Here is a 25,398-nt window from a genome sequence, read left to right on the forward strand (position 1 = left end):
CTCAGTTTCCTCATTCCACTTGCGCAGGAATTTTCCTAGGTTCTTATTATCCTGCTACAATCAGACATCCATCTTGGGGCCATATTTAATGTTAGCTGGCAAGATTAAATTCCTTCCTATTAGGCTGCATATATGGTACAAACATTCATATAATACTCAGGGTTTTTTGAGATAATAATGTGCAGTGTGTAAATGAGAGTTTTCAGATGATACAACAAAATGCTGGCATACAAAACAAACAAATCCTGTGGGAATTCACTGAAGCACTAATAACAACAAATAATAAAAATATATGTACTTAAAGTTGAGTTCATACCTCATACCAAGTATTGAATGCACTGAGCACTTTTGCAAGTATGGTCTCGTTGTTATCCTTTCAACAGCCTCTTGAGAGGTAAATATCTTGTTTACAGGTCAGAGAACTGTGGTTTCTCAAGTTCTTAAGGACTGTTAAAGTCAGAATGTGAAGATAGGTGATTAGGGACTTCAGAATTCACGACCACTGCGCTTTGTGGCGTTTAGAGCTCATTCTGCTCAAATTTTCTGAAAATTGTCAATGACCTGAAGACTTACTAGCGTTTTAAGAAGTAAAGACTGGGGAGGCAAACTTGAAACAAAATCTCAGGCCAGTCTGAGAGGTGGCTGACGGTCACTGATGGTAAACGTTTGGGCTTTGGCTAGAACCCACGCTCAGAGCTCATATGTGGAAAGACTTTGGACCAACCCCTCAGAAACCGAATTACAACAAAAAGCTTGTGCCTTTTACAAGTTGGATAGTGAACCAAATTTTCCTTGCAATACTTTGGTCTTTTTCAAACTGGTAGCCATTAAATAAGAAAACAGAAAAGCTAAATAATATGGTCAAGGAACAAACTGCATTTGGACAAATATTACTGCCTTTATAGAATTATGTGATGAGATGTGAATCATGTATCAGTAAATCATTGGACAATGTTTTTGAATGCTTGCTGTATCTATCAGGGTAGGGAATAGTAAACTCTAAAGGAAAGGGATTTTTTCAGGGATTCCAGAGAACTAGGTGTGTACTTGGGGCTTTGCCTTTAATTATCTTTAAATTGTTGAATTTATTCAATAATTTTCAACCTTCTTCATCTCATGGCACACATAAACTAATTACTAAGTTCAGTGGCACAGCAAAAATTATATTAATTTTTTTGATCTGAAAAAAAATAGGGATATTTTTTATTAATTCACACCAGATGGCTATTGTTGTGTCGGCTGTTGTCTTTTTTTTAAAGGTCAACTTGGCTTTTCTTTCTTTTTCATTCTCACCTGAGAACATGCTTTGAGAGCTGAAGGGGTGAGAGAGAAAGAGAGGGGGAAAGGGAGAAAGAGAGGAGAAAGAGAATATTGATCGGTTGCCTTCTATATGTGTGTGCCACAACCTAGGTATGTGCCCTGACCAGGCATCTAACTGGCACCCTTTCGGTGCACAGAACAACACTCAACCATCTGAGGCACTCTGGCCCGGCAGCTGTTGTCATTTTTTTTTTGTATCTGACAATCTATGGGAAGAGAGGTCAGTGCCCCTGACTGAACAGGTACTGCATGTTTTAAAAATTCTTGTGGTACACCAGTGTCACTAGAAGTCACCTCTTACCTAGAGGCACTAGAGCAAGGATTAAAAGCACAACTCTTGATGCTTCCATGCCTCTGGATCTATAGGGTGGTGGAGGCCTGGGGCAGGGGGCAAGGATGAAATATAAGTGGTCAATGGGAGAAGAAGGTAACATATGTAATACTTTCAACAATAAAAGTTTACAAAAACACACACACAACTCCCGAATGTTGAGCCTGGGAGCCTGGTGTGAGCCCTGCTGCTCCCCTGCTTATTTGCTGTGTGAACTTGGTAAAGGCATTTAGTTCCCTTGTGCCACAGCTCTTGCACATGGAAAATGGGATACATAGTAACCACATCACAGGATTTTTGTGAGGATTTAAGGCAATAACACATATAAGGTGTCAGAATGGTGTCTGGGGTATAGGAAGTGCTATATGTCCGTGATTATTTTATTATTTAATTGTTAATATCACTACTACTCATTCTTTGAGCCTCAGTTTCTTCAACTAGAAATATAAGGGGTTACATTAAATGATAATTTAAGTACATAATTTCAGATTTATGCATATTTCTTGAACTTAGCATAAAACTTTTCAATGATTTGTGTGGTATCTTATGGGTACTCACGTATGTAAATTAACACCGGCAGCAAGTGCTTTGTGCTTTAAAGGCAAAGTGAAATGCAAAACAAACACAGAGTAAGAAAACAACAACAAAATAACCGTGTTTTGGCAATCAAAGGACTTTTTATTAAGCGCTGGACACTCCAGGATGTGGAGTTTAGATGGAAAGCAGGCTTTGTGTTATTTCCGAAGTTGTGACATTTGAATAGGGATGATTAGGAGGTGGCATGCTTAAGGAGGTGAGCAAGGTACTTGCTGGTTACCATAGTAACCATTGATCATAGTGGCTGCTTATAAGGTATTTACTACACCAGTAATGTTCCAAGCACTTCATAAATATTAGTGTATTTTATCCTGGATTTACAGAGCATAGGGAAGTTAAATTACTTGCCTGAGATCATACCCTTGGTGAAGCCAGTTCCTGCTGTTAGCCCCTCTGCCTTCTTATCTCTGACAAGCTTGAAGAAAGGTATGCAATTACTTGGAATAGAGTATTGAGTAATTGGGCATGGCCAAACCATGGGGTGTTGGGATAAAATAAATTAAGGGGAGATAACTAAGGATTTGAAGAAATACTCTGACCATTATCTTAATAATCTATATAAAGAGCATAGTTGAGGAACTAGACTGGGATGGTTACCATAGTAACTGTGAGGAAGCCTTGAGGGGCAGAAATCTTAGCCTCTTTAGGTCAAGGACCCTTCTGACAATCTTATTAAACTGTGAACTTTCTCCCCAGAAATTTGTGCAGCATACAATGCCACAGGATTTCAACAGTTTCACAAACCCTTTTATTTATTTGATGCTTTCCACAGCTTGGTTTTCCTCCCTAGTGATAATTGTATATTTTCTTAAAAGTCTTCAGTTTTTCTTTTTTGTTTGTTTTGTGTTTCCTTTCAGTAATCATACTTTAAAAAATATTTATATTTCTTTGGATGCCTGTCCTTTAATTACTGACTTCTACATAATATAATTTTGGCAAGTTCTTGATGATTTAACTTTATATCCTCACTGTATGAATCTATATAAATAAACTAGACGCCCGGTGCACGGATTCATGCACCAGTGGGGTTCCTTGACCTGGCCTGCGGGGATTGGGCCAAAACCTGCTCTCTGACATCCCCCGAGGAGTCCCAGGTTGCGAGAGGGTGCAGGCCAGGCCAAGGTACCCCACCAGTGCATGAATCCATGGACCAGGCCTCTAGTATGCATATGAGATCTTTAGTTAATCTCTTCCCGCCCTCTCCCCTCCCCCCTTCCCTCTGAGATTCATCAGTCTGTTCCATATTTCCATGCCTGTGGTTTCCGCTCCTGCACTGAGCGTCTGCCCCCTGGTGGTCAGTGTGCATTATAGCTACCAGCCAGCCAGTCGGCCAGTTGGCTGGTCACTTAGGCTTTTATATATATAGGTGATTGCCATGTAATTTCCTGTACTTTTCTTCCTTTGTTGCCTGAATATAGAGGTGGTGATATATCTTGTGTCCAGTAGATAGTTTCTATAGTGATCCATGCTGACCTGTGTTTATTTGTGAAGAACACTTTGTTACTTGAATAGCTGTATCTAGGATGGGGAAATTATTTGGATGAGAGAGAGAGAGAAAAAGAGAGAGAGAGGTCCTATTGCCAAAATGCAACTGAAATGACCTCTTGTGGAGAATCAAATTCAAGATTCTGTCTTTGCTTCTAGGACAGACTTTTTTGTCTCTTGTGCATAGAAACCCTTATAGTAATTAGAGTCTAGAGGTAAGGGAGTTCAGAAGAGGTTGGGGACTGATTATCATTTATTTTGTTTATCATTTGGCGTGAGAGTAGTAATTAGGTCCCCCTTGGCTATGTGGGGAGTAAGTATTGCCAATACCTATGGGAAATTGCTTCTAGTAAAATTCACATGCTATTTAAGATTTTGCTTTAAAAAAAAAAAATACAGTCTAATGTGACAGTTTGGTGAGCTGAACTCAAATTTGTCTTCCTCAGGTGGTAAATGAACTGTTTTCTTCTTTCTTTTAAATTTCTCATACTTTTCCTGCACTTTGGACTGTTGAAGCCTTCATTGCAAAGTAAAGGTTATTTCTTTGTACAAATGTAGATATTCTAAAAAATCATGATGTTTTTGACCAGTTTGTTTTGAAGAATATTATCAGAAAAAGAACTTCAGAGGTTTCTGTACGTTCTCAGACTTTAGGCTTATAAAGGAAAGTTGCTTTTAGTTAGTTTGTTTGCAGTAATGTAATGAATAGAATCCTGTGACATTTTTCTTTCTCCAATCCTACACTACATATCATTTCAAGAATACATCTAATATATAGTATATTAGCAAATGAGAGACTATGAATGAATGTATTCTATTAGGAATGAGGACCTTTTCACAATTTTAATTTTATTTCAAAAGGAATTGGCTATATGTATAAGCCTTTATGTGTTATGATTAGGGGAGGATACATTTCACTGAAAGTGAAATTATCATTTGAGTGAACGTATCTCTTTTAAACATTAAATCATTTGAAGTTCTATTTAATGAAAATATATAAAATTATAGTACATCTTTTTCTCTTTTTAACACAGTGTATTGTCTGTTATTTTGGACTAAGATACATTTATGAAATGTGGAATATATACCATCATAAACACCATGAATATGCCCTGATACCCTAGGATTGTTGTGAAATATGGAACTGTGTACACAAATGCTCACTTATGCTAGGTCACCATCCTTTTCTCTTTAGTTTATTGGGAATGGCTCCATTTCTTTTCTGTGGGGTAGGGGATATAGATTTTATGGTGAATGTTCTCACCTATGTTCAATATTTTATTGCCTCCTGGTGAGTGATTGAGCTGTGGTTGGTGAGGATGATGGGGACCAGACCTCTGAATAAGTGGAGCAGTATCATATATTAAGGTACTTAAATACACACACACACACACACACACACACACACACACACACACACGTACATTCATTGTTGGAGTAATATGCCCTATTACACCATTTGATTTGTGTGTGTATTATTTTTCATCTGACACATGATGTAGCTTACATTTTTATAACCTGTAGTCCTGTATTTAATCATAATTCTTTTTTGAGTGGGAAACTATGGCAAGAAATTATTTTAAATTTTGTAGTAATAAAAGAAATGCTATCTTTCTAGTCTGCCAGTTATGAACTCTGCACTTGTAACTTTAAGGAAAACACTCACAGTGCTGCCTAAATGACTCACCATCATGCCTAAGTGAGTGTCTTTAACTTGGACAGTGACAAATTTATGGAACTGAAACTTTTTGGATGTTTTGGGGAACCATAACCCAAAGTCATATATCATGGGAATTATGTTGTTCTGTTTGTCATTCTTTGTGTGCTTAGCATGAGTTAGATAACCTAGTTTTTAGGTATTTTTGGCAGCTGTATTTCACAATAAATTTTTCATTTGTGTCTACTACTAAGATTTGGATTTGCTCTGAGTGGGGGTGATAATTCATTGAGCAGGCTCTAAACAGAGGGGCCTTTCCCCTCCCCGAGTTACTTCTGACACTTAGGGATGCTGAGAAAGTGTTAGTCTAATAAAATGAACTTTCTTACAGAAGCTAAATTCCATAAATATAAACAGCATTTTTATAAACTAGAAAAATGTTATTTTGAAAGGAAATATTTGAACTGCTTTCTGAAATTCCATGGGATAGCACCTGATGAGCTAAAATCACCCAAGCATTATTCTAACAAGGTAGTACTATTTTCATTTTTATTGGGTCAATTTTACATCATAAGTAACACATTTTATTGATGATCCTGTGTTCACATGTGGCATTAAGACATTTAGTACTTCCAGCTTTTCTGGGGGCTTTTCCCCCTTCCCTTTTCAGTTTCCTGTTGCTCACTGTAGACAGTTGGAAACAGAGTCTGTCTGTTTCACTTGGGGATGAGCCTCCGGCTCCCGCCATGCCATCTGGCATCCATGGTCTCTTTTCGGTAATGAGTATTGCAGAAGAGACATGTATTAAATGGAGGTGTCAGTGTATGAGTTATTTTGGCTATTGACTATCCTTTTTATAATTACATACTTTTAGATCTGAACAAGGCCATTTTTTTTTAAATATATTTTATTGATACTTCACAGAGAGGAAGGGAGAGGGACAGAGAGCTAGAAACATCGATGAGAGAGAAACATCGATCAGCTGCCTCCTGCACACCCCCTACTGGGGATGTGCCCGCAACCAAGGTACATGCCCTTGACCGGAATCAAACCCGGGACCCTTGAGTCCGCAGGCCGACGCTCTATCCACTGAGCCAAACCGGTTTCGGCTGAACAAGGCCATTTTTAAAAAATTCTATCTTCTTAAACTATTTCTAGTACCACAGAAATTTTATTCAAATTTCGAGTGAATGAGGAGAAGAAAAAAAAAGTTTATTTTTTAACTCATTCAGAAACACATCGCGTGAACATCTATCAAATGCCAGGGCATTGGAATGGACTCTCAGTAGAACTTGAGTGTTAATAATTCTATTTAATTATGCTGATGTTTTTGGAATAGTGATGTTGATTGGTTCATTTAAAGAGTGAGATTTGCCATTACCTATAAATTTGCAGTTGCCATTGTAATCCCAGCAATCTTTCTCCCTAGTTATTTGAGAATTTCTTCTATGCACAAATATGCCCTATATAAGAGGAAAAAAAAAATCTCTCTTAAGGGTGGTTCTTTATTGAGGAAGGGAGTGCAGTCTGTTGCTACTTTATATGAAATTGGCCATTTTCTACTTGGTAGATTAAGACATTCATGTTTGACTTAAAATCAAAATTGATGTACATTTTAAAGGAAACAAATGAAAATGAAGCTTGAGGGGATACAATTGTAGATGGTATTCACTAAAGTATTCTAATTTTTAAATAGACACGTGAAGATTATGATTCAGGCAGTATACATTTGAGGTGGTGAGCATTGGGACCCTCCCCTATGCTTCTGTATTATTCATTTGAGTGGATGGTTCTTAGACAGGGTGGACCAGAGAGAGTGGATGAGAGCAGATCTGGTTATCAGAATGGGGCAAACAGTGTACGTATTACTGAACCATGGAGAGGCCCAAAGGACCTGATGTTTCACTATGGAGCCTCTGGGGAGTAGGGAGCACTGAGCCACGGCAGGAGGAATTAAATGCAAACCTGGGAATTTAGCTTCTGCCTTGACTCTTGGGAGAATGACTCTGAGGTGAAATATTTTGATCTTTGCTGTACCATGGCACACAGGTATTAGGCTGTTTGCCAGATTTTTTATTCTTTTAAAAAACAGTCAGTGTTTATATGCAAATGTGGTAACACAGTAACATCCTTAAACTGCCCCTTAGAATTTACATTATTCCATATCATTTGGGACATAGATTTGCCATTTCACCAAAACCTTTTGAAGAAAAGAAAATGTATTCATTTATTAGAAAGTTATTCTGATGCCTGTAGGTGTTTTAACCACAGGGGAAGGGCACCGTGGGTGGCCATGTGGGCATAGAAATGCATGGGCATCTAGAGCTGAATCATGAACTTGAAAGGAAAGAGTTGTGTGTGCACATAGACTGATTTTTTTCATATCAGCTTAGAAGTTTAGGATTGAAGGCTAAGCTGGCACATACATGTTGCAGGTTTGCTATTTTTAATTCAGAGATTTCTAAAGTTTTTATTTATTAAAGAATTGGTAATAAAACAGTTCAACTCAAATATAGGTAATGTCTTTGCTTATATTTCATATCTTAGGCCATTGAGCTGAGGTTTTCTGAATAGTAAAGTGTGTCATGGGTTAATAAAGTTTTAGCATCCCTGGATACTCTTCATTTATAAGGGATAATTATCATGTTCAAAGGGACCGAGTCACTTGGGAAATAAATTCTACTTGCCTTAAAATTTCTTGTTTTCTTCTTTATTTTAATCTGTTCCTGTGACATAGTTCCATAAAAAAAAAAAGAAACTGTTCAAGGCCAAAAATAAATAAATAGAAAGCCCTCTGTTTAAATTCATCCCTGTGAGTAGAATTTTATACATTACTGTAAGATTGCTGTTCTAGAGATTAGTATAAATACTATTTACTTAAAATATTGCTGTAATCACTTCATTGAGTACAGAGATCTAATATATTTGAGGGATCGAACTTGTAACCCTTCAGTGCTCACGCCAATGCTCTAACCACTGAGCCAGTGCCAAGGCTGACTATACATTTTTAAATTTAAAAACCACTATAGAGTAAACCCTTATAAAACAACACATTTTCAATTATACATTTAAAAAATTTAAAGTATTTAACTTAAATTAAAACATTTAATATTTAACTAAAATTCTTAGTCTAATCTATATCATATATACCATGTCATATACCATATACCATATACCATATATATCATATACCATATATAACATATATCATATCATATATATCATATATCAATCATATATCACATATCAAAACCAGTGCATATAATTTTGATTTTGTCATATACGTGTACATATATAAAATAATTTAACTGGCATGGCCCCTATGTTAATCACTGGACTCGTGCATATAACTTTTATATTTTAACAACAAAAAATCAGCTTTATATGAGGTTCTTAGTAATGCTGAAATATTTTGAAACACTTTAAACTTTTCTCAATCTTTCATGTTGAATCATTATTACATAATTTATTATGTAACCTGTTTGCAATTTTTCTAGTAATTAAATGAACCAACCAAAGAATCAAAATTTAAAAGGAGGTTTTTGATAGAACTACCCAAGACTACTGTGGAGGGGGTGTGGACTGTCACCCTTTCCCGTGTCCTTGAGTATTCAGACTCATTGCATAGTGGCCAGAGAATGAGAAAAGCTGTATATGCAAAGGATAAGGAGCAGCTATAGAACAATAAGCATATTTAAATTATTTTGAAATGTAGATAATAAAAAATTCTCTAATTGTACTATTGAGGTACTCTTTTTCACTAATTATTTATTAATCCCTTGTGGTTAGAACAGTAGTTTTTAAATTAGTTAGTTTCTCATCTTTATTAAAGAATTACTTGTAGCACATTTCAGACTTAGGTTAAAAAAGTACTGTGTATAATATACATTCTGTAAGCCAAAGCAAAAAGGATCACTTATTTTAATAAATGCTTTGAGTACCGTAGTGCCTTTTTATTAACACCTTTGAGATGTTACATAAAATACCATTGTGCTTTATTTATATGTAAATTCCAGGACAACCAAATGAAGTATTATTTGTTAGTAAAATGATCAGTACATATACTGTGTCTAATAATGAACACATTTTAAGACTCAGGATTTGCATGGTACTATTCAGAGGTGGGGTGGTAAAGAGGTCTCTGCGAAGGATGGACGAAGTCATCATAGCAGTAGGAAAAAAAACAACAACCCATACCAGTTAATTAATAAATTGGAGTTTTACTTATACACCTGATGTGAAGAATTTTTTAGCTTAAGCAGGACCAGATGTTTTTGTTTGCAAGATCAATATTCAGCCACACTTGAGATGGGCGAGGATATTTTAATTTGACAGGCATTAATATCTATAATGAAAGTCAGAGACTTTCAAATAAACAAGTGACGAGTGTCTACAGGAATAGCATAAGTAGGATACTAATAAGTTTCTACAGTTTTTCTTGGAGGCTAGCTGAGGTTAAGTTTTAAACTCTCTCTTTCACAACATGATTTGTATATCTTTGCATATAAACATTATGTGAATGGATGAACATGTATCCCCATACTGATAGAATTTTTTTAAACCCAAAAGAATATTAGTCAAACCTACTTGCTTAATATTTAAATCCAAATAAAATTTAGTGAAAAGCCACTAGTGCTTCCTTTTGCAGATCCCTTTGCTCTTCATTCAGAAATAGCATCAGATTTCATGTATTTTAATGACTGATGTTGGGACCTACTTATGTATATTTTAGCTGGAATATTGTATCTTATAGTTAGCATGTTTTATTTATTATTATTTACCTTAAAGACAGAATCTCATCTTTTGAAGCCATCTGAAAAATTAGATATTTATTATATGTTTTAGGCAAAAGAAATATGCAACTGCATGTAAGAGTTTCTAGGAGCCTAGGCATAACCTTTGTACTTCATAAGCGTCTATAGATGCAAGCGGCGGACCTCCCCCACATAACACTCGCATCCATAGCCGCAAACCTCGCTTGTCAACTCTGGTCGCCCATTTTTAAAGTCAGACTTGTTAGTGACATCTCTGGGTTTGTAAAGAAAATTTATGGTAACTTAAATTCGTAAATATTCCAGCGCATATGGAAGAAATGGGGATGGTTTCCATTTTGGATGCATAGCAGTTAACTGGTTAAGGTAGATAAAGATTTTTTTTTTCTTACTGCTTACATTATCTCTCATTTTCTTTAAATTTTGTTCTTTGGTTTTGCAGTTTAACACATTTCCAGCCATCTCAAGCACAAACTAATAATTATACCACATAGTAAGCACTTCAGAGTCTGGTCTGCTTATGATTGTTCTCTGCCACTCACTTCTCTCAAGGCTCACTGCCTAGCAGTGAATAAGTGCTTAATAGGTGCTTGATTGTTGATTGATTAATCAGCATGGTACAGGGGTCCTCAAACTACGGCCCGCGGGCCACATGCAGCCCGTCGAGGACATTTATCCGGCCCGCCGGGTGCTGCTGCCTGTCCTGCTTAGCAGCCAACTCATCCCGGGCCCACAGTGTGCATAGGAATTTGTTCATAGTGTTTTTTTTTAAACTATAGTCCGGCCCTCCAACGGTCTGAGGGACAGTGAACTGGCCCCCTGTTTAAAAAGTTTGAGGACCCCTGGTAGAATCATAGTTTGAGACAATACACAAATGTCCATGCGGGAATAGCAGGAATGTCAATATGGACATCAGGCCAGAATTGGTTTTTAGTTGCCTCTGACATGTGATATCCTTAAGCTGTTCTCTTAACATGTGCTGACCTAAGATCTTAGACAGCCCTTGTGCAGACAGTAGCCACATGATATATGGGACAAGAGCTTTCCTGCACACGTTCAGATTACAGGGAGGGATGAAATAGACATGTCTAGACTTGCAAAGACATTACATCTGCTGTGGCTGATTGACATCATGGACCATGTTTCTGGGTGGAGGGGGGTGGCAGGGGGGTGTTAAACCACCTGGTGTTTTTTTCTATTTTTTATTGAGTTTATTGGGGTGACATTGGTTAATAAAATTATATAGGTTTCAGGTATACAATTCTATAATACATCTGGAACTACCTGATGTTTTGTATGCCTTTACTTCAGTGGTCGGCAAACCGCGGCTCACGAGTCACATGTGGCTCTTTGGCCCCTTGACTGTGGCTCTTCCACAAAATACCATGGCCTGGGCGAGTCTATATTGAAGAAGTAGCGTTAGAAGAAGTTTAGGTTTAAAAAATTTGGCTCTCAAAAGAAATTTTAATCGTTGTACTGTTGATATGTGGCTCTGTTGACTAATGAGTTTGCCGACCACTGGTATAGGTCAGCGAATCTCAATCTGGACTTTACATTATTATATCTGGATTTCTTTAAAAACGTGCCACTGTCCTGGCCCCACCCCAGCCAAGTCAAATCAAGATCTCTAGGAGATGGGCCTGAGCATCATTCATTTTTAAAAGCAATTCCACTCTGCAGCCAGTTTTGAGAAAGTTTGAAGTTTTACAGGAACCAAAGCTGGAAAAGAAGAAAGATTATAGAATACAATTTCCATTTACTCTGTTCTCATTTACTTGTTGAGAAGGATGCACTACTGGCCAACAGTAATCTAATACAAGCCATTTATGCAAATATAAAAGTTCTAGTGGCTCTATTAAAAAAGTAAAGAGGAATAGCTGGAGTTAATTGTAGTAATACATTTTCTTTAGCCCAATATATTCCAAATCTTATTATCTCAATGTGTAATCAATATAAAAATATTTAATGAGATATTTTACATTTTTTCCTGGTCTGAGGTGTTGTAAATTTAGTGCCTGTTATAGACTTGAAGTGCATCTCAGTGTGGACAAGCCATTTCTCACGTGTCGAACAACCATAAGTGTCTAGTCAATTCCATATTGGCCAGAGGAGATCTAGAGGAGAAAGTGCTGGAATACAAACCAGGAGACCTAAAGATTAGTCTTGGTGTTGCCACTGACTAAGCTTTTGACTTTGAACAGTTCACTTATCCTCTCTCTGAGCTTCAATTTCCTCTCTAATATGAGAGAGGTCAGGGGTCAGTATAAATTGGGAGTTTTCTAATTTCGTCACAAAAAGCCCCAGGATTTTGTGAGCCATCCTAAAGGAGAAAAGAGGCAAGGAAGATGCTTTTGGTTCTTACTCTCTTTGGATATACTTGAGTTTTCAGATGTCATTTTATTTGAGAGAAAAAACGTCATTTGAAAACAAAACAAAGATTTGAAAAAAGTCACTCAGCTAAATGTTCTCTTAAGTTATGCGATTCCCTCTTGTCAGCATGTATGACAGCCTCTCTGGGGAGAGGTCAGGCAGCAGGTTTCCTGCTTTTCCTTCCAGTGAAGGCATCACGTTGACAATGGCTCTTGAATATTTCCTATCAAATAATAGGAATTGCTTCAGTAGTGGCCAAAGTGGCTCACATTGGCTACGGAGGCACACAGTGCTTGTCTAGAACTGACCCAGCCCAGGTTGTAGGAGACCCCTGGGTCTCCCTAAGGTATGGTCCCCATAGTCAGCCATATCTCAGGGCTGGGAATACTCAGGCTATGGCTATGTGGCTTTCTGACCCGAAATGTGCTGTTCTACTGGTGAATGAATAATTGCCAACAACTTCAGTCATTGTTATATCGATGCCAATATTGGATGCACATGATTTTGGTTCCCAGACTAGTAACCTGTTTCTGTATCAGGTACATGATTTCTGATGGCAACAATAACTAAAGAAGAAGCGGTATCTTATCCAGTTCATTGGAAATCAGACTTTGCCAGATTTCCACAGTCATTGACATGGGAACTCAGTCCTAGTCAAGTGTACCGTTTGCCTTTTAAAGGCTTCTGTGGTGGTTTGTGTTAGGAGTCAGTCAAGGACTTATAGGTCCTAAATTTTAGCTACTTTGCTATTGTATTTAGCTACTTTGCTATTGTAAAACTGAGTGGGAATCGTGAAGTGGAGAAAGCTGAGAGGGTTTCTATTTCTAGAATGCTGCTAAGAAGTCTTTTATAACACCATATTCTATACTTAATAGGTAATTATCAGAAAATCGTTTTGGAAAGCTTCAGCCCAAATATCAACAATTATTTTTGCATTTTTACTAGCACACACAAACTTAATTCTTCGAGTCCCGGCCTGCTCATGTACCAATGAAAGCAGCTGCTAATACTCAAAAAGCAAAGGAGGGAAGGGGAACCCGATTTCATTGTATCAAGCATAGCTACTTTTACAAGTTAGTGAAAGAAGTATTTCCTAAGCATGTTGGTTTCTTCAGGCTAACTAGCTTTTGCTCAATATTTGGCACCGGTCTGCATGTAGGAGTCCAGGTGAACAGGGAAAGCAAATAAATGTGACCTTTGTAAGACTGGTATTTTCTTTATGAAGCCGAAGGGTGCACAAACACACAGATATTAGCCCACTCTTATTTTTGTGCCAGAAAACTTCTCTCCGCTGACAGCATCTCTGCATTTGATCTTTGGCATCCTTGCTGCCCATCTTGGTTCCCTGCAGGCCTTTCCATCTGGTTCACTGGTAAAGTGCCCATCTCATCGGTGCCTCTACCATCCATTCGGAAACGGAGCTTCTGATTGGTCTTTTCTCTCCCTTCATGCTCCTGTTTACTTGGAACCAGCTCCAGTATCTCAGAGCAGGTGGTTTTGCCTTAGCCAGTGACCTCAGGATAAGAAATTATGGGAGGTAAGAGATCTGCTGTGCAGAGTGGAGCATCTGTTATTGCAGCGATCTTAGCCTTGGAGAGAGTCTAGGGACTTGGAGAAAGTCTACTTCATGAAGGTGATGCCTCCCTGGAGTGCTCTCCTTTGGCCTCTCACCTTCTTAAATGCTTGGGCTATTTCAGGTTTAATCCTTTGGTCTCCCTTAGTTCAGCAAGGCCAGCGAGTGCCTGGCAAAGACCCACTGCTTTCATATGCCTGTCAGTAAATCAGCCTCCTTCCCTCTGGTTCTCCTACAATTCTTCCTGACAGTTTTGCAGAGTCACCTAAACCTCCACAGTGTCCAACTCACATCTTGGTAAGTCACTAAAAAATAAACAAACAAACAAACAAATAAATCAGCTTTTGTCTTTATCCTATGTGTCCTTTTGAAGTTTTCCCCTTTCCACCCCTATCCTATATCTGGGACATTTTGAGGAGTTGCCAGATATTTTCTAATTTCAAACCGTGCTAGTACATGAAGACTTAAATAAAAAACTGTGGCCATTGCAATGGTTTCATGTTTTCTTAACAAAGATATGTATTAGTCAGGCAAGAAAAAGGAGGTAGACAAAGAAACGGGATGAACAAAATCTCCAAATGCCTCAAGATGAATGACCAGATTTCCTCTTTTTTCTTCTCTTTGTCTGATACTTAATTTTTTTTTTATTTCACAGTATGCTTTGGAATTACACATTTTGTCTTTTATTTTATATCATGTTTTATATTATAAAGCTATTCTACTATCAGTCATTAAAATTATTTTTGAAAATAAAAGTGGTCTTTATAAGAAGCACCACTCAGTATTTGTTAGAATTTCAATTCTAAAATGTGATTTGCTCGTTATTTTTTTCAGCACTGTTTTAAGTACTTTCTAGGAAACACTGGGGGGTAGTTGTTAACACAGTAATACTGGCATCAGACCATCAGAGATTACACTCAGTGGGTCTATGTATACATCTCTAGGTGCTTATCTTGGACAAGGGGTTTCCTATTTTTGAGCATCAAGTTTGTCTCTCAGGGTAATGTTATGGGGACTCAATAAGTTTACATATAAACACATGTACATAGGTCTTACTCATCTTACAGCTTTACTGTTCTGACTTTATTACCCCAACATTGCCTGGCATAAAATAAACACTCTATAAATATTGGCTACTATTACTATTTGCTTTAGTTACTATAACAATCGTCAGGTAGATATAATCCCCACTTTACAGGTGAGGTAACAGAAGCCATAGGAAGATGTTAACTTGCCCAGGGTCATACAGCTGGTGAGGGAGCAGAGCCAGGCCTTGCACCCAGGTCTATCTGACCACAAAAGCCACATGCTGTTCCATGGCGTGTGTCACTGCCACTTTGTTTTGGGCAGCAAGGTTAAGTAGATATGCTTGGATTGTTAGGAAAATCAAACTTGCTTCCATTAGTACAGGTTCATTTCCTGATTTTTCTTCTCACTTAAGTAGTTCTAATTTCTCTTGCGTAACTAATCTGTGCTATTAGAGTGCACAGAATTTCTTGGCCTAGCTCTACCATCATTCTTGCTTCTTTGAGGGCCAGGTTTATTTCTTAATATCAGGTGTACTTTGCAGAGAGGAACCGTCATAAGGGGATGTTCTTATGCTATGGCATAATGCATATGGCAGATGAAAATTATATGAAGCTGTGTTTATGCACCTTTCAGATATTTCTAATAGATTTGAGTAGTCCAAAAATGAACCCTCATGTGAAGTAGAGAAATAATGAATTTCCCTTCCTGAAGGAGCATATTGACCATTTACCAGAAATTTAACATTCATGATACCACCTCTGCCCATGGACCTGGGAGTCCCATCATGGTTCATTGTAGTTGTTTATTGAACATCCTCCAGCTGAATGAGTGGAGAAATGGATGTATTCACCAATGTGAAGAATGACAGTAGTTGTAGGAGAGCTTCTTACTGTTAAGAAGGCTTGAGGGTGTGGGAGAGAGAATGGCTGGATGTAGGTCTGCACAGTAAGAGGTTTTTATACTATATTCCTAAATACCTGTGTCTCCTTCCCGACATCATACTGTCCTCATACTGTTCAAGATGTTCCTTCAGCCCTGGCCGGTTTGGCTCAGTGGATAGAGCATCGGCCTATGGACTCGAAGGTCCCGGGTTCGATTCCGGTCAAGGGCACATGCCTGGGTTGCGGGCTTGGTCCCCAGTAGGGTGTGTGCAGGAGGCAGCCCATCAATGATTCCCTCTCATCGTTGATGTTTCTGTCTCTCTTCCTTTCCCTTTCTCTCTGAAATCAATAAAAATATATTAAAAATTAAAAAAAAAAGATGTTTCTTCAGTACATACACACACAAATCCTGGTTCTGTGCATTTTTGCCTTTTTGCTCTCAGATTCCTGTTCTGCCCTTAAATAGTGAGTCCATATATTTACTCAGAGATGTGACTCTAAGTCAGTGGTTGGCAAACTGCAGGTCGCGAGCCACATGCGGCTCTTTGGCCCCTTGAGTGTGGCTCTTCCACAAAATACCACATGTGGGCGCGCACATACAGTGCGATTGAAACTTCATGGCCCATGCGCAGAAGTCGGTTTTCGGCTCTCAAAAGAAATTTCAATCGTTGTACTGTTCATATTTGGCTCTGTTGACTAATGAGTTTGCCGACCACTGGTCTAAGTGAAGGCGTGATCTAGTCTCCAGAACTTTTCCCATTTTTCCAATCCCAGTGGAGGAGCCTGCTTTCTTCTAGTGGAGAAATGTCTTCGCTCATGTTGGTTATGGTTGATCTATAGGAAAGATTTTCTTTTGCTGAATTGATGTTTTCCTAATTAAAGCACATATCCTGTTTTCTTATTAAGTCAATCAGCATCTTCAAGATGCAAGAAATTACTGCCAACTTCCTTTCAAGTAATCATTACATCTGGAATCAAAGGAAGTCTTTAATTCTTGAGAGCCCTTGATCATTTTAATGTGGGAACTTTTAAAATACTCAAATAGGTGGTTAGTGATTAGGATAGATATCTAGTGGTTATTCCTGAATCCTTTGTTGTTGAGTTTTGGCTAATGTAGGATTCTGACTTTTTCTCTTTCAGCTGTCCCATTTCCTCCAAGTCACCGGCTTACAGCAAAGGAAGTGTTTGATAATGATGGGAAACCTCGTGTGGATATATTAAAGGCACATCTCATGAAGGAGGGCCGGCTGGAAGAGAGTGTTGCATTGAGAATAATAACAGAGGGGGCTTCCATTCTTCGACAGGAAAAAAATTTGCTGGATATCGATGCACCAGTCACAGGTAAGACCTGAGGATGGAGACTGCCCACTTATATCCATACTTTGTTGTTTTTAACATCAAATCAGAAGTCCAGTGAGTCTTCAAATAGCATAGTTATCTAAGAACTACCAGTAAACATGATACATATAAAATATTTTTATTTTAATGTATTAAATATCTATAATTTTGTGATGCTTCCAAAAATGGTGTGCAACTTAGAGGTGATGAAGATATTCCAAAGTAATATTTTAATTAAGAAATGGTTTTATTTGTCAGTAAAGCTAATTGACATAACACACAGGATATTCATCTAGAACAGTGGTCAGCAAACTGCAGCTCGCGAGCCGCGGTTTGCCGCTCTTTTGACTAATGAGTTTGCCGACCACTGGAATAGGGGCTTAATCACAAGGAACAACAACAGCCTGTAATTATTGGAATCGAGAGTCATTAGACATATCATATTGAGGCTTCCACAGTGGTTGAGTAAGTGACTGAGTTAAAGCAGTGGCTCTCAAAGTGTCATCCTGAGACTCACATCATCATCATCATCATCATTATCATCATCATCATCATCACCTGGAAACTTGTTAAAATGTGAACTCTCAGGCCCACCCCAGAACCAGTGAGTCAGATTCTCCTGGGTGAGGCCCAGCCATGTGTTCTATCAAGTCCTTTCGGCGACTCTGATGCCCATTAGAGTTAGAGAAGCCCTAAAGTTGAGACAGAAGGCCAAATGCCTCTCCTCTCTATAGCATTGTGTGCCTAAAAATGGGTCTTTAATTTGTGAGTGTTTTTGTTCTGTTACCTCTAATGGGCAGAAACATATTTTGCCTAAATGTAACTTCTCTTAGACCACAATAATTGAATCTTGTCAAAAAAATTTGTATGGATATAGAGGATCAAATATTGGAGCTTATAATCTACGTTTTGTTGAGTTAGTAAACTTGCAAGTTTTCATTTTTAGAGAAGCTATGAAACAATTCTTTTTCTTAATTGTCATGATTCTGGGAAAGGGAAACTTATTTAGAGACAAAAAATTGTTCTTTTCAAAATAAAGAGGACATTTAAACATATTTCATTTATACTGCTGATCACTGCTTTCTTCCAGATCATCATTACTTGTATTATTGGCCTCCATATGTATAATCAAATGTGACAGTTAAGAGAAAGATAAACTCTATTGAATATCAGACTAGACTTTCCTTGGTCAAAATTTCCCTAATGATTTCTATTCCAGAGAAATTGACAATGTTTACTTTTTTATTGTTGTTGTTGTTGTTGGCAAATGCTATTTTTCTTGTTTATAATTCAGGAAAAAATGTGTTTGGAGCTAGGCAGCAGGAGAAATAAACTTCGGTTGTGTTAGCTTAGTGTTGGACCAGCGGTTATCATTATGAACCCCTTTCCCATGTGTTAAAATGGAGTTATGCACTATCATCTCCAACTCATTGACACTGAGAAAATATGAAGACAAAACAAATGTGAACATGATATACTTTTTTGAGGTACTAACACGCAAATATTTTTAGTAACTAAATATTAGTTTGGAATCTGCCAGCAAAAAAATTATTTTAAAAACTGACTATAAATTCCCCTTATAAATTAAGGGTAATATATAAACTTTACATGACATCTTTATCACTAAGCTTATTTGTTTTGGATAAGAGTGAATGGCTTGATATTTTATTATGAGGTGTTTTTTTCTCTCCACATGGTAATGTGTGATTTTTAATAAAGAATTCATGTTAAATTCACTAGTGAGTCCATTGGGTGTTAATGGAGGTGATCATTATAGCTGAAAAGACACATGTAAAATAGATATTTAGGGAAGTGTATTTTCTGGGATGCCGTCCGCTCTTCTGTTGGATGAGGCTTTGTCATGAAGGAACACATAGGGAGGATTCCGGAACAGTCAGAGTTATAATGCTTTATCTATCCCAGAGCCTTTCTGAAGTCCATAGACTAATTGCCCTCCTATTCAGTAAAGATCACACCTGGTTCTTTCTAGTGAGATCCCAGTGGAGAGCTTGGCAAATTTTGAGAGACTTTGGAAATCAGGACTCAATTATGTTACTTTCCCTGGAGGGAGGAAAAAAACAGTTTTTTTTTAGGTAGTGACAAAAGTAGCTGTGGAGACATCACAGAATCTGTAGCACTAATGAAATGTAACCCAGGCAGGAAACACCTTTCTCCAGAGGAGTGCTTGCATTTCACAACAAAGGCAGGATCCCCTGGAACCTCCTGTGGAGCCTATGGATCGGGTCTCTTTCCCTCTTTTCTGGGAGTACAAGGATGTGGAATAAAAGTGGCAGAGGGAGTGGAGAAAAAGAGAATATATTGTAACATTTTGATAAAAAGGGGGGAAATTTTGCATAGAATTCACCAGGAAATTAAATTCATAGCTTCATATACCAGCCATGAGTTTCTGAGTAAAAGCTGAAACATGAAGGATTGTGCAGTAAAAACAGGGTGCATTGGTCAGAGAAAATTACAGTCTCTTTGTGTTTGAAGATACTTTTTAATTTATTGATACAATTTTATGACATAGGAATGTGTTCTGAGGTTTTATTTTATCTTTACAGCTGAACCAGCAGTGTAATATTTCTTTTTAAATTTAGAATATTTGTTGTTTGGATAAGAGAATCAGTAATGTTATATTTAATTATTGACACTAGGCTATGCAATAAAAGGCATAGTTTACGTTTAAAAATCTTCAGGCTAGAGTATTTTTGATGTAGTTCAGAATTCCACAGTTAGGAAGATGGAGAACTTAAGAAACAATTTAGAGAAGGAAGGTGATGAAATAGAAGGCAGTAGAGATGAGGAGAGAAGATGGGTAATAATATAGTTACCAATGAGGACCTGCAAAAAAAGATTAAGAGGAAAAAAGCAAGAACCTTCAAAGTAGGAAGAAAATGCCTGAAGTCTGACCATAAGGAACTTTGCAAGTGGTGTTAAAATGGTCTCTCACCTGCATAGGTCAGATTCCTAAAGCTAGTAGAAACTGGCCAGTAACTTCTCGTGTGGACTGCAACTTTAAGGGTAGTAGATACATAAACTCTCAAATGAAACAAATAGCAAATATTTTATAATTATACACAAACACCCCTCCCACCTCTCCATCTATCTACTCCTTCCCTCCTACATTTTTTACTAATAAAAATGTTTTACCCTCAAATGTTTAGGGATAAGTTATGCTAACATCTGTATATGTTTTGCCTCCATTTTAAGAAAAAAAACAACAACACTAGAATGAGTGTTCTTCTTATTTGAAATCTGGGCATTATTTCATTCCTTTAGCATTTCTTTAAAGTTTTAATGTACAAAGCTGCCCTCATCTTCCTTCTTCACCCTTCCCATCAAGTGAAAGGTTTGTGATCATTTAGGAATTTTTCTCTTAAAATTCAGTATGTTTCAGTTTGGAGAAGACAGAAAGATCAGGAGCTGCCTGTCTCAACCTGGCTCCTTGCAAGTGTTGCTTTGGAGGAGAGAAAGCTCTGTGTACCTTGCCCTCCCAGAGCAGGGGATTAGATCAGCAGTGACCTCCCCCTTAGGAATAGAGATGGGGATCAGCTCTGGATCCCCAGTCAAAACAAGGGAGTATAAGGCATGTTGTGCTCTTTTCTCTAAACTAACTTGCCTGATCAGAATGTCCGAAGTTTGTGTTTCTGTGTTGGAGGCATGTTGTGGAGGAATGTATTTTCCCTGTTTGACTCTTTTCTAAAAATTGAATTGAATATCTTTGTTTCCTTGCAAATATACAAATGAAACATTAAAAAATGTGGTGAAATATCAATATGGCAACTTGCTATTGACTGAGTGTTTTGTCCCCCAATACTCCTGTTTTGAAGCCACAGGCTTAAAGGTGATGTTATTTGGTGATGGGGCCTTTGGGAAGCAGCTAGGGTTAGATGAGGTCATGAGGATGAAGCCCCATATGGGATTAGTGCCCTTATAAGAAAGGGAAGAGATGAGAGCCTCTCTGTCTTCTCCAAGTGAGGGCACAACAGGAAGATGACCATTTGCAAACCAGGAACAGGGCCCTCACCTAACGCTGAGTGGGCCAGCATCTTGATCTTGGACTGTCTAGCCTCATAACTGTAGAAATGTTTGTGGTTTAAGCTACCCAGTCTGCGGTTTTGGGTTAATAGCAGCCCAAACTAAGACACCACTCATTCTGGGAATTCAATTTAACAACCTTGTATTGAACATTTATCTGGTGCAGGTGCTGTGGGTTATACATAGTTGAACAAGACCTGGTTTCTGCTCTCCAAGGGCTTAGAATGTAATAGGAAAACTCAAACAGTTATTTGCCCAAGGATATGTACGTCAAACTATTGTTTAAATTAAAGGATGTGGCCTGAATTTATTCAAGCTCATTAAGAGGTATCCAACTGTATATAGTTAATTTAAAGCCAAAGGGATTGCCTACCTTCTAAATGGTTCAGGTTTCTATGGCAGTCAGTGCCCATTGATTATTGTAGTCCACCTTTGAGTTAAAGAAACTGTCAAATAGCTGGGATTGTACCTGTCCTGAATCTGGATTGAGCACTCATTTGGAAGGATAGGGACTGGGAGTGATAAAACACACAAGACATAGTCATTGACTGGAACAGTCTAGTTGGGGAGTCAGATACATAAAGAGATAATTACTGTATAGTTTGTTAAGAACTATGTGGAGGCACCTACAAACTAATGTGGGAACTCAGAAAAGGAAGGCAGGGAAGCCAACACAGTCCTAACAGATTACATGCTATTTGAATGGGATGGTATGTGACCAGTAAAGTTTTACCATCTGAAAAAACTAGGGAAGGATATTCTGGGCAGAGACTACAGCATATTAAAGGCACTGGTATTTTTTGTAAAGTGGAAAGGGGTACTCTTGGAGGTTTGCTGTGTCTTCTCAGGATCTCAGAGGGGTGTGTGGGGTGGGCTAGGAGTGGGACTGAGCTTGGGCGGTCAGGGCCAGGTATTAGTCTCCCATAGGTAGGACATAAACACCTGAACTCTGTTCTACAAGCACTGGGGAGTCAAGGGGGGTGGGCGTGTCTTTGAGCAGAGGAGCCGCATAGTCATGGAGTGTGGCTAGAATAGCTTGCTAGGTAAGATGAGAAGAATGGAGTGGGGTGTGCAGTGAGAGGGAGAGGGGTGATTAGGAACCTCTCATGCTTGTCCAGGGGACCATGATGATGACTTTGGCCGGGTAGGAGGCTTGGATCCGATTTTGATTACAGGGCCTTTTGAAAATGACAGTTAAAACGTCCGATTAATCAGTATTATTAAGACTTCTGGAATACGGTAAGATGGTTTATGCAGCTGTCTAATTTACAACACTTCTCCTTGAAGTTCTCATATTTTCCTGTTTTCCCTTTGACTTAGGAGAGAACATTTTCCTCATTTATAATAAGGCCAAGGCAGTCCCGCAGCTGAGGATTTTGAATACAGTGATTTAGAAATTTTCTGCTCTCTGGGCTGAGGGGATAGGCCAGCATCAGCTGGGCAAACTGCTAATCTCTCCGGTTTGTCTGTTTCCTGCAGTGGGGGATTTGTCCCTCAGGCAGCAAAGGATTCCCTCAGTGGCTGCGCCTGCCATTTAGCATGTCAGGCAGTTGCCAGGAGAACCCTCTGGCTTTGTTCCTGGATGTGAGAGTGGACCAGTGGCCAAGTTTAAGGTCACGGCATTCCTTCCCTTACAGCAGCTGACGTCAATTAGGAGAATTCCCCATGCCTTTACTCTGGGGAGAGCTAAGTGCGGATAAGAATCCAGTGTCTTTTGAGACCTAAAAGGTCACTGTTTATTCTCCTCATACTATCGTTTGTCACTATCAAAGCAACATGGCCTTCGTTTATATGGGGATAAAATATTACTTGTGGGGCATTTTGCCCACTTGTGAATTCAGTGGCCAAATCTTCAGGGCCTGCCCTGCAGCCAGTGGCCTATTTTGGTAACCGGCCCACTGCTGGCTGTCAGCACACTTTAGCCCCAGCCTGTGGAAGCAGCTCATCATTTTGATGTTCTTATTTCCCTTAATTTGGGCCCTTGATTAATAGTAATAATAATAATAGTTATTATTATTATTAATATTATTATGATGATGATAAAAAGTCATTGTGTGAGAGCCAAAGTCCTTTTCCCTCAACTGTTTACTCTGGTTTTGCAAGGTTGATCTTAGGAAACCCATCTTACAAATGAGGAAAGGGTGTCTCAGAGTTTGTCAGTGTTTCTCAAACTTGAACACGGGTCAGAATCACCTGGAGGGCTTCATAAAACACAGGATGCTGAGTCCCTCCTCCAGAGTTGTTGACTTAGTAGGTTTGGAGTTGAACCTGAGAATGTGAAGAGCTAACAGTTTCCCAGGTGGTGATGCCCTTGATCTGGGACCACGCTGTGAGGACCACTGGTATGAAGTACTGGGTGGTTCTCAAGCAATAGAAGGAAGAAATTATTTTGACTGATTATAATTTATTATATTTTAAATAAAAATAAATTGTTATAATACAGGGAGGCAAGACAAAACAATAGTGCTTAATTAGCATATTGGGGCATAGAGTTTATATATCCATACAGTTTTCCCAGTGGAAAACCTTTGCAGTATATTGTTTTACAAGTACTCTGAGAGTTGAATATAGAAAGCTACAGCTGGGACAGTTTATAAAAGAAAAAAAGGAAGATTTGGATCAAAAGCATCTTTCAGTGAAATGTGTGGTAATGAATACAGTATTATATTAAGAGTAGCCGAGCCATAGTAATTCAGCACTTTTGTGAATATACAAGTCAGAAATGATCTAACATCATTAATAAACATATAACACCGCCCAGAGGAAACACTTGACAGTCATAACAATTACATTATAATTGCAGGAACAGATATTTTGCTTTAAGACACAGTGTACCCTTCAGTTTCCATGAAACAGTACTTTTCACAAATCCTGTAGTGAAGTGTCTAAGCACCAATGGTAACGTAATGCCTATAGTTGTTTTCATAAGAAGATAAAAATTCCAAAACGATTCTTTTTTTAAAAAATCCTTACCCGATGATATGTCTGGAGAGAGAGAGAGAGAGAGAGAGAGAGAGAGAGAGAGAGAGAAAGAGAGAAACATTGACTGATTGGCACCCAGAGCAGGAATTGAGCCTGCAACCTGCATGTACCCTGACTGGGAATCCAACTGAAGACCCTTTGTGGCTTGGGACAACACTCCAATCAACTGAGCCACAGCTGCCAGGGCAAAACTGTTATTCTTAAAGTTTGAAAGTTATCCATTGCAGTAATAATATTCTAGTGATTTTGGGAGAAAATTGAAATATATTGTAATCAATACTACTGTGGTTTTAAGGGAAGTAATATTTCAAACAATATTGAAATGCTTCCAGATAAGGAAAGAGCATGTTTCTTAGGTACCTCAAAGGAAAAGTGTAGATGCACTTTTCTTTATCTGCCCACATTAAATCATGTTTCCAATCTTACCGCATTTCATACTTTACTTTCTCATTGAAGTATCCCTAATAATTTCAGACTCCATTGATTTTATTCTCCTGTGAGCCAGTAATGTTTATGGTCTTTAATGGACATTCCCAAATACTGGTCATAGACTGTTACTGGTCTATGGCAAAGTTTTCCCTAGTCCAGAGTGAATAACTTTTTTCATTTTAGTGAGATTGCTTTCTTTTTGTATATGAAACTATGAAGACAGTAGGTGATAGTTGTTGTTTATTTGTTTTTATAGCTTTTTGAGAGACAAATTAATGAGTTATTTTTGTTGTAAGGCTAACATTTGTTCAGTTCTTATTTTTTGCTTATCACTATTGTAAACTCTGTACTTTTTAACTTAGTTTTCACACACCCCTATGAAGGAAGTACTGTTATCAGCTCCATTTTACAAATGAGGAAACTGAAGCTCAGGGAAATTATCTTATCTAAGGTTACCCAGCCAGAAAGTGCCAGGACTGGGTTTAAAGCCCAGGCAGTTCAACCATGTCCATGCCCATTCTGCTTAGGGGTAGAAGTTAATTTCACAGGCCCATGAAATCATTAAATTTCATACAATGTGGCAATTAACAATA

At 38.2% G+C, this 25,398-nt stretch overlaps 1 protein-coding gene across 2 annotated transcripts in view; it reads left to right on the plus strand.

The window, feature by feature from the left end:
- Positions 1–25,398, plus strand: part of PPP3CA (protein phosphatase 3 catalytic subunit alpha) — a 334,519-nt gene that overhangs the window by 148,663 nt on the left and 160,458 nt on the right. For both annotated transcript variants that reach the window (XM_080684963.1, XM_080684964.1), the window contains one exon: positions 17,156–17,356. In XM_080684963.1, coding sequence (XP_080541089.1) covers positions 17,156–17,356 — 201 coding nt within the window. The remainder of the gene's footprint in view (positions 1–17,155; positions 17,357–25,398) is intronic.

Source organism: Plecotus auritus (genome assembly GCF_963455305.1).
Source record: "Plecotus auritus genome assembly, chromosome: 1".
Lineage (NCBI taxonomy): Eukaryota > Metazoa > Chordata > Mammalia > Chiroptera > Vespertilionidae > Plecotus > Plecotus auritus.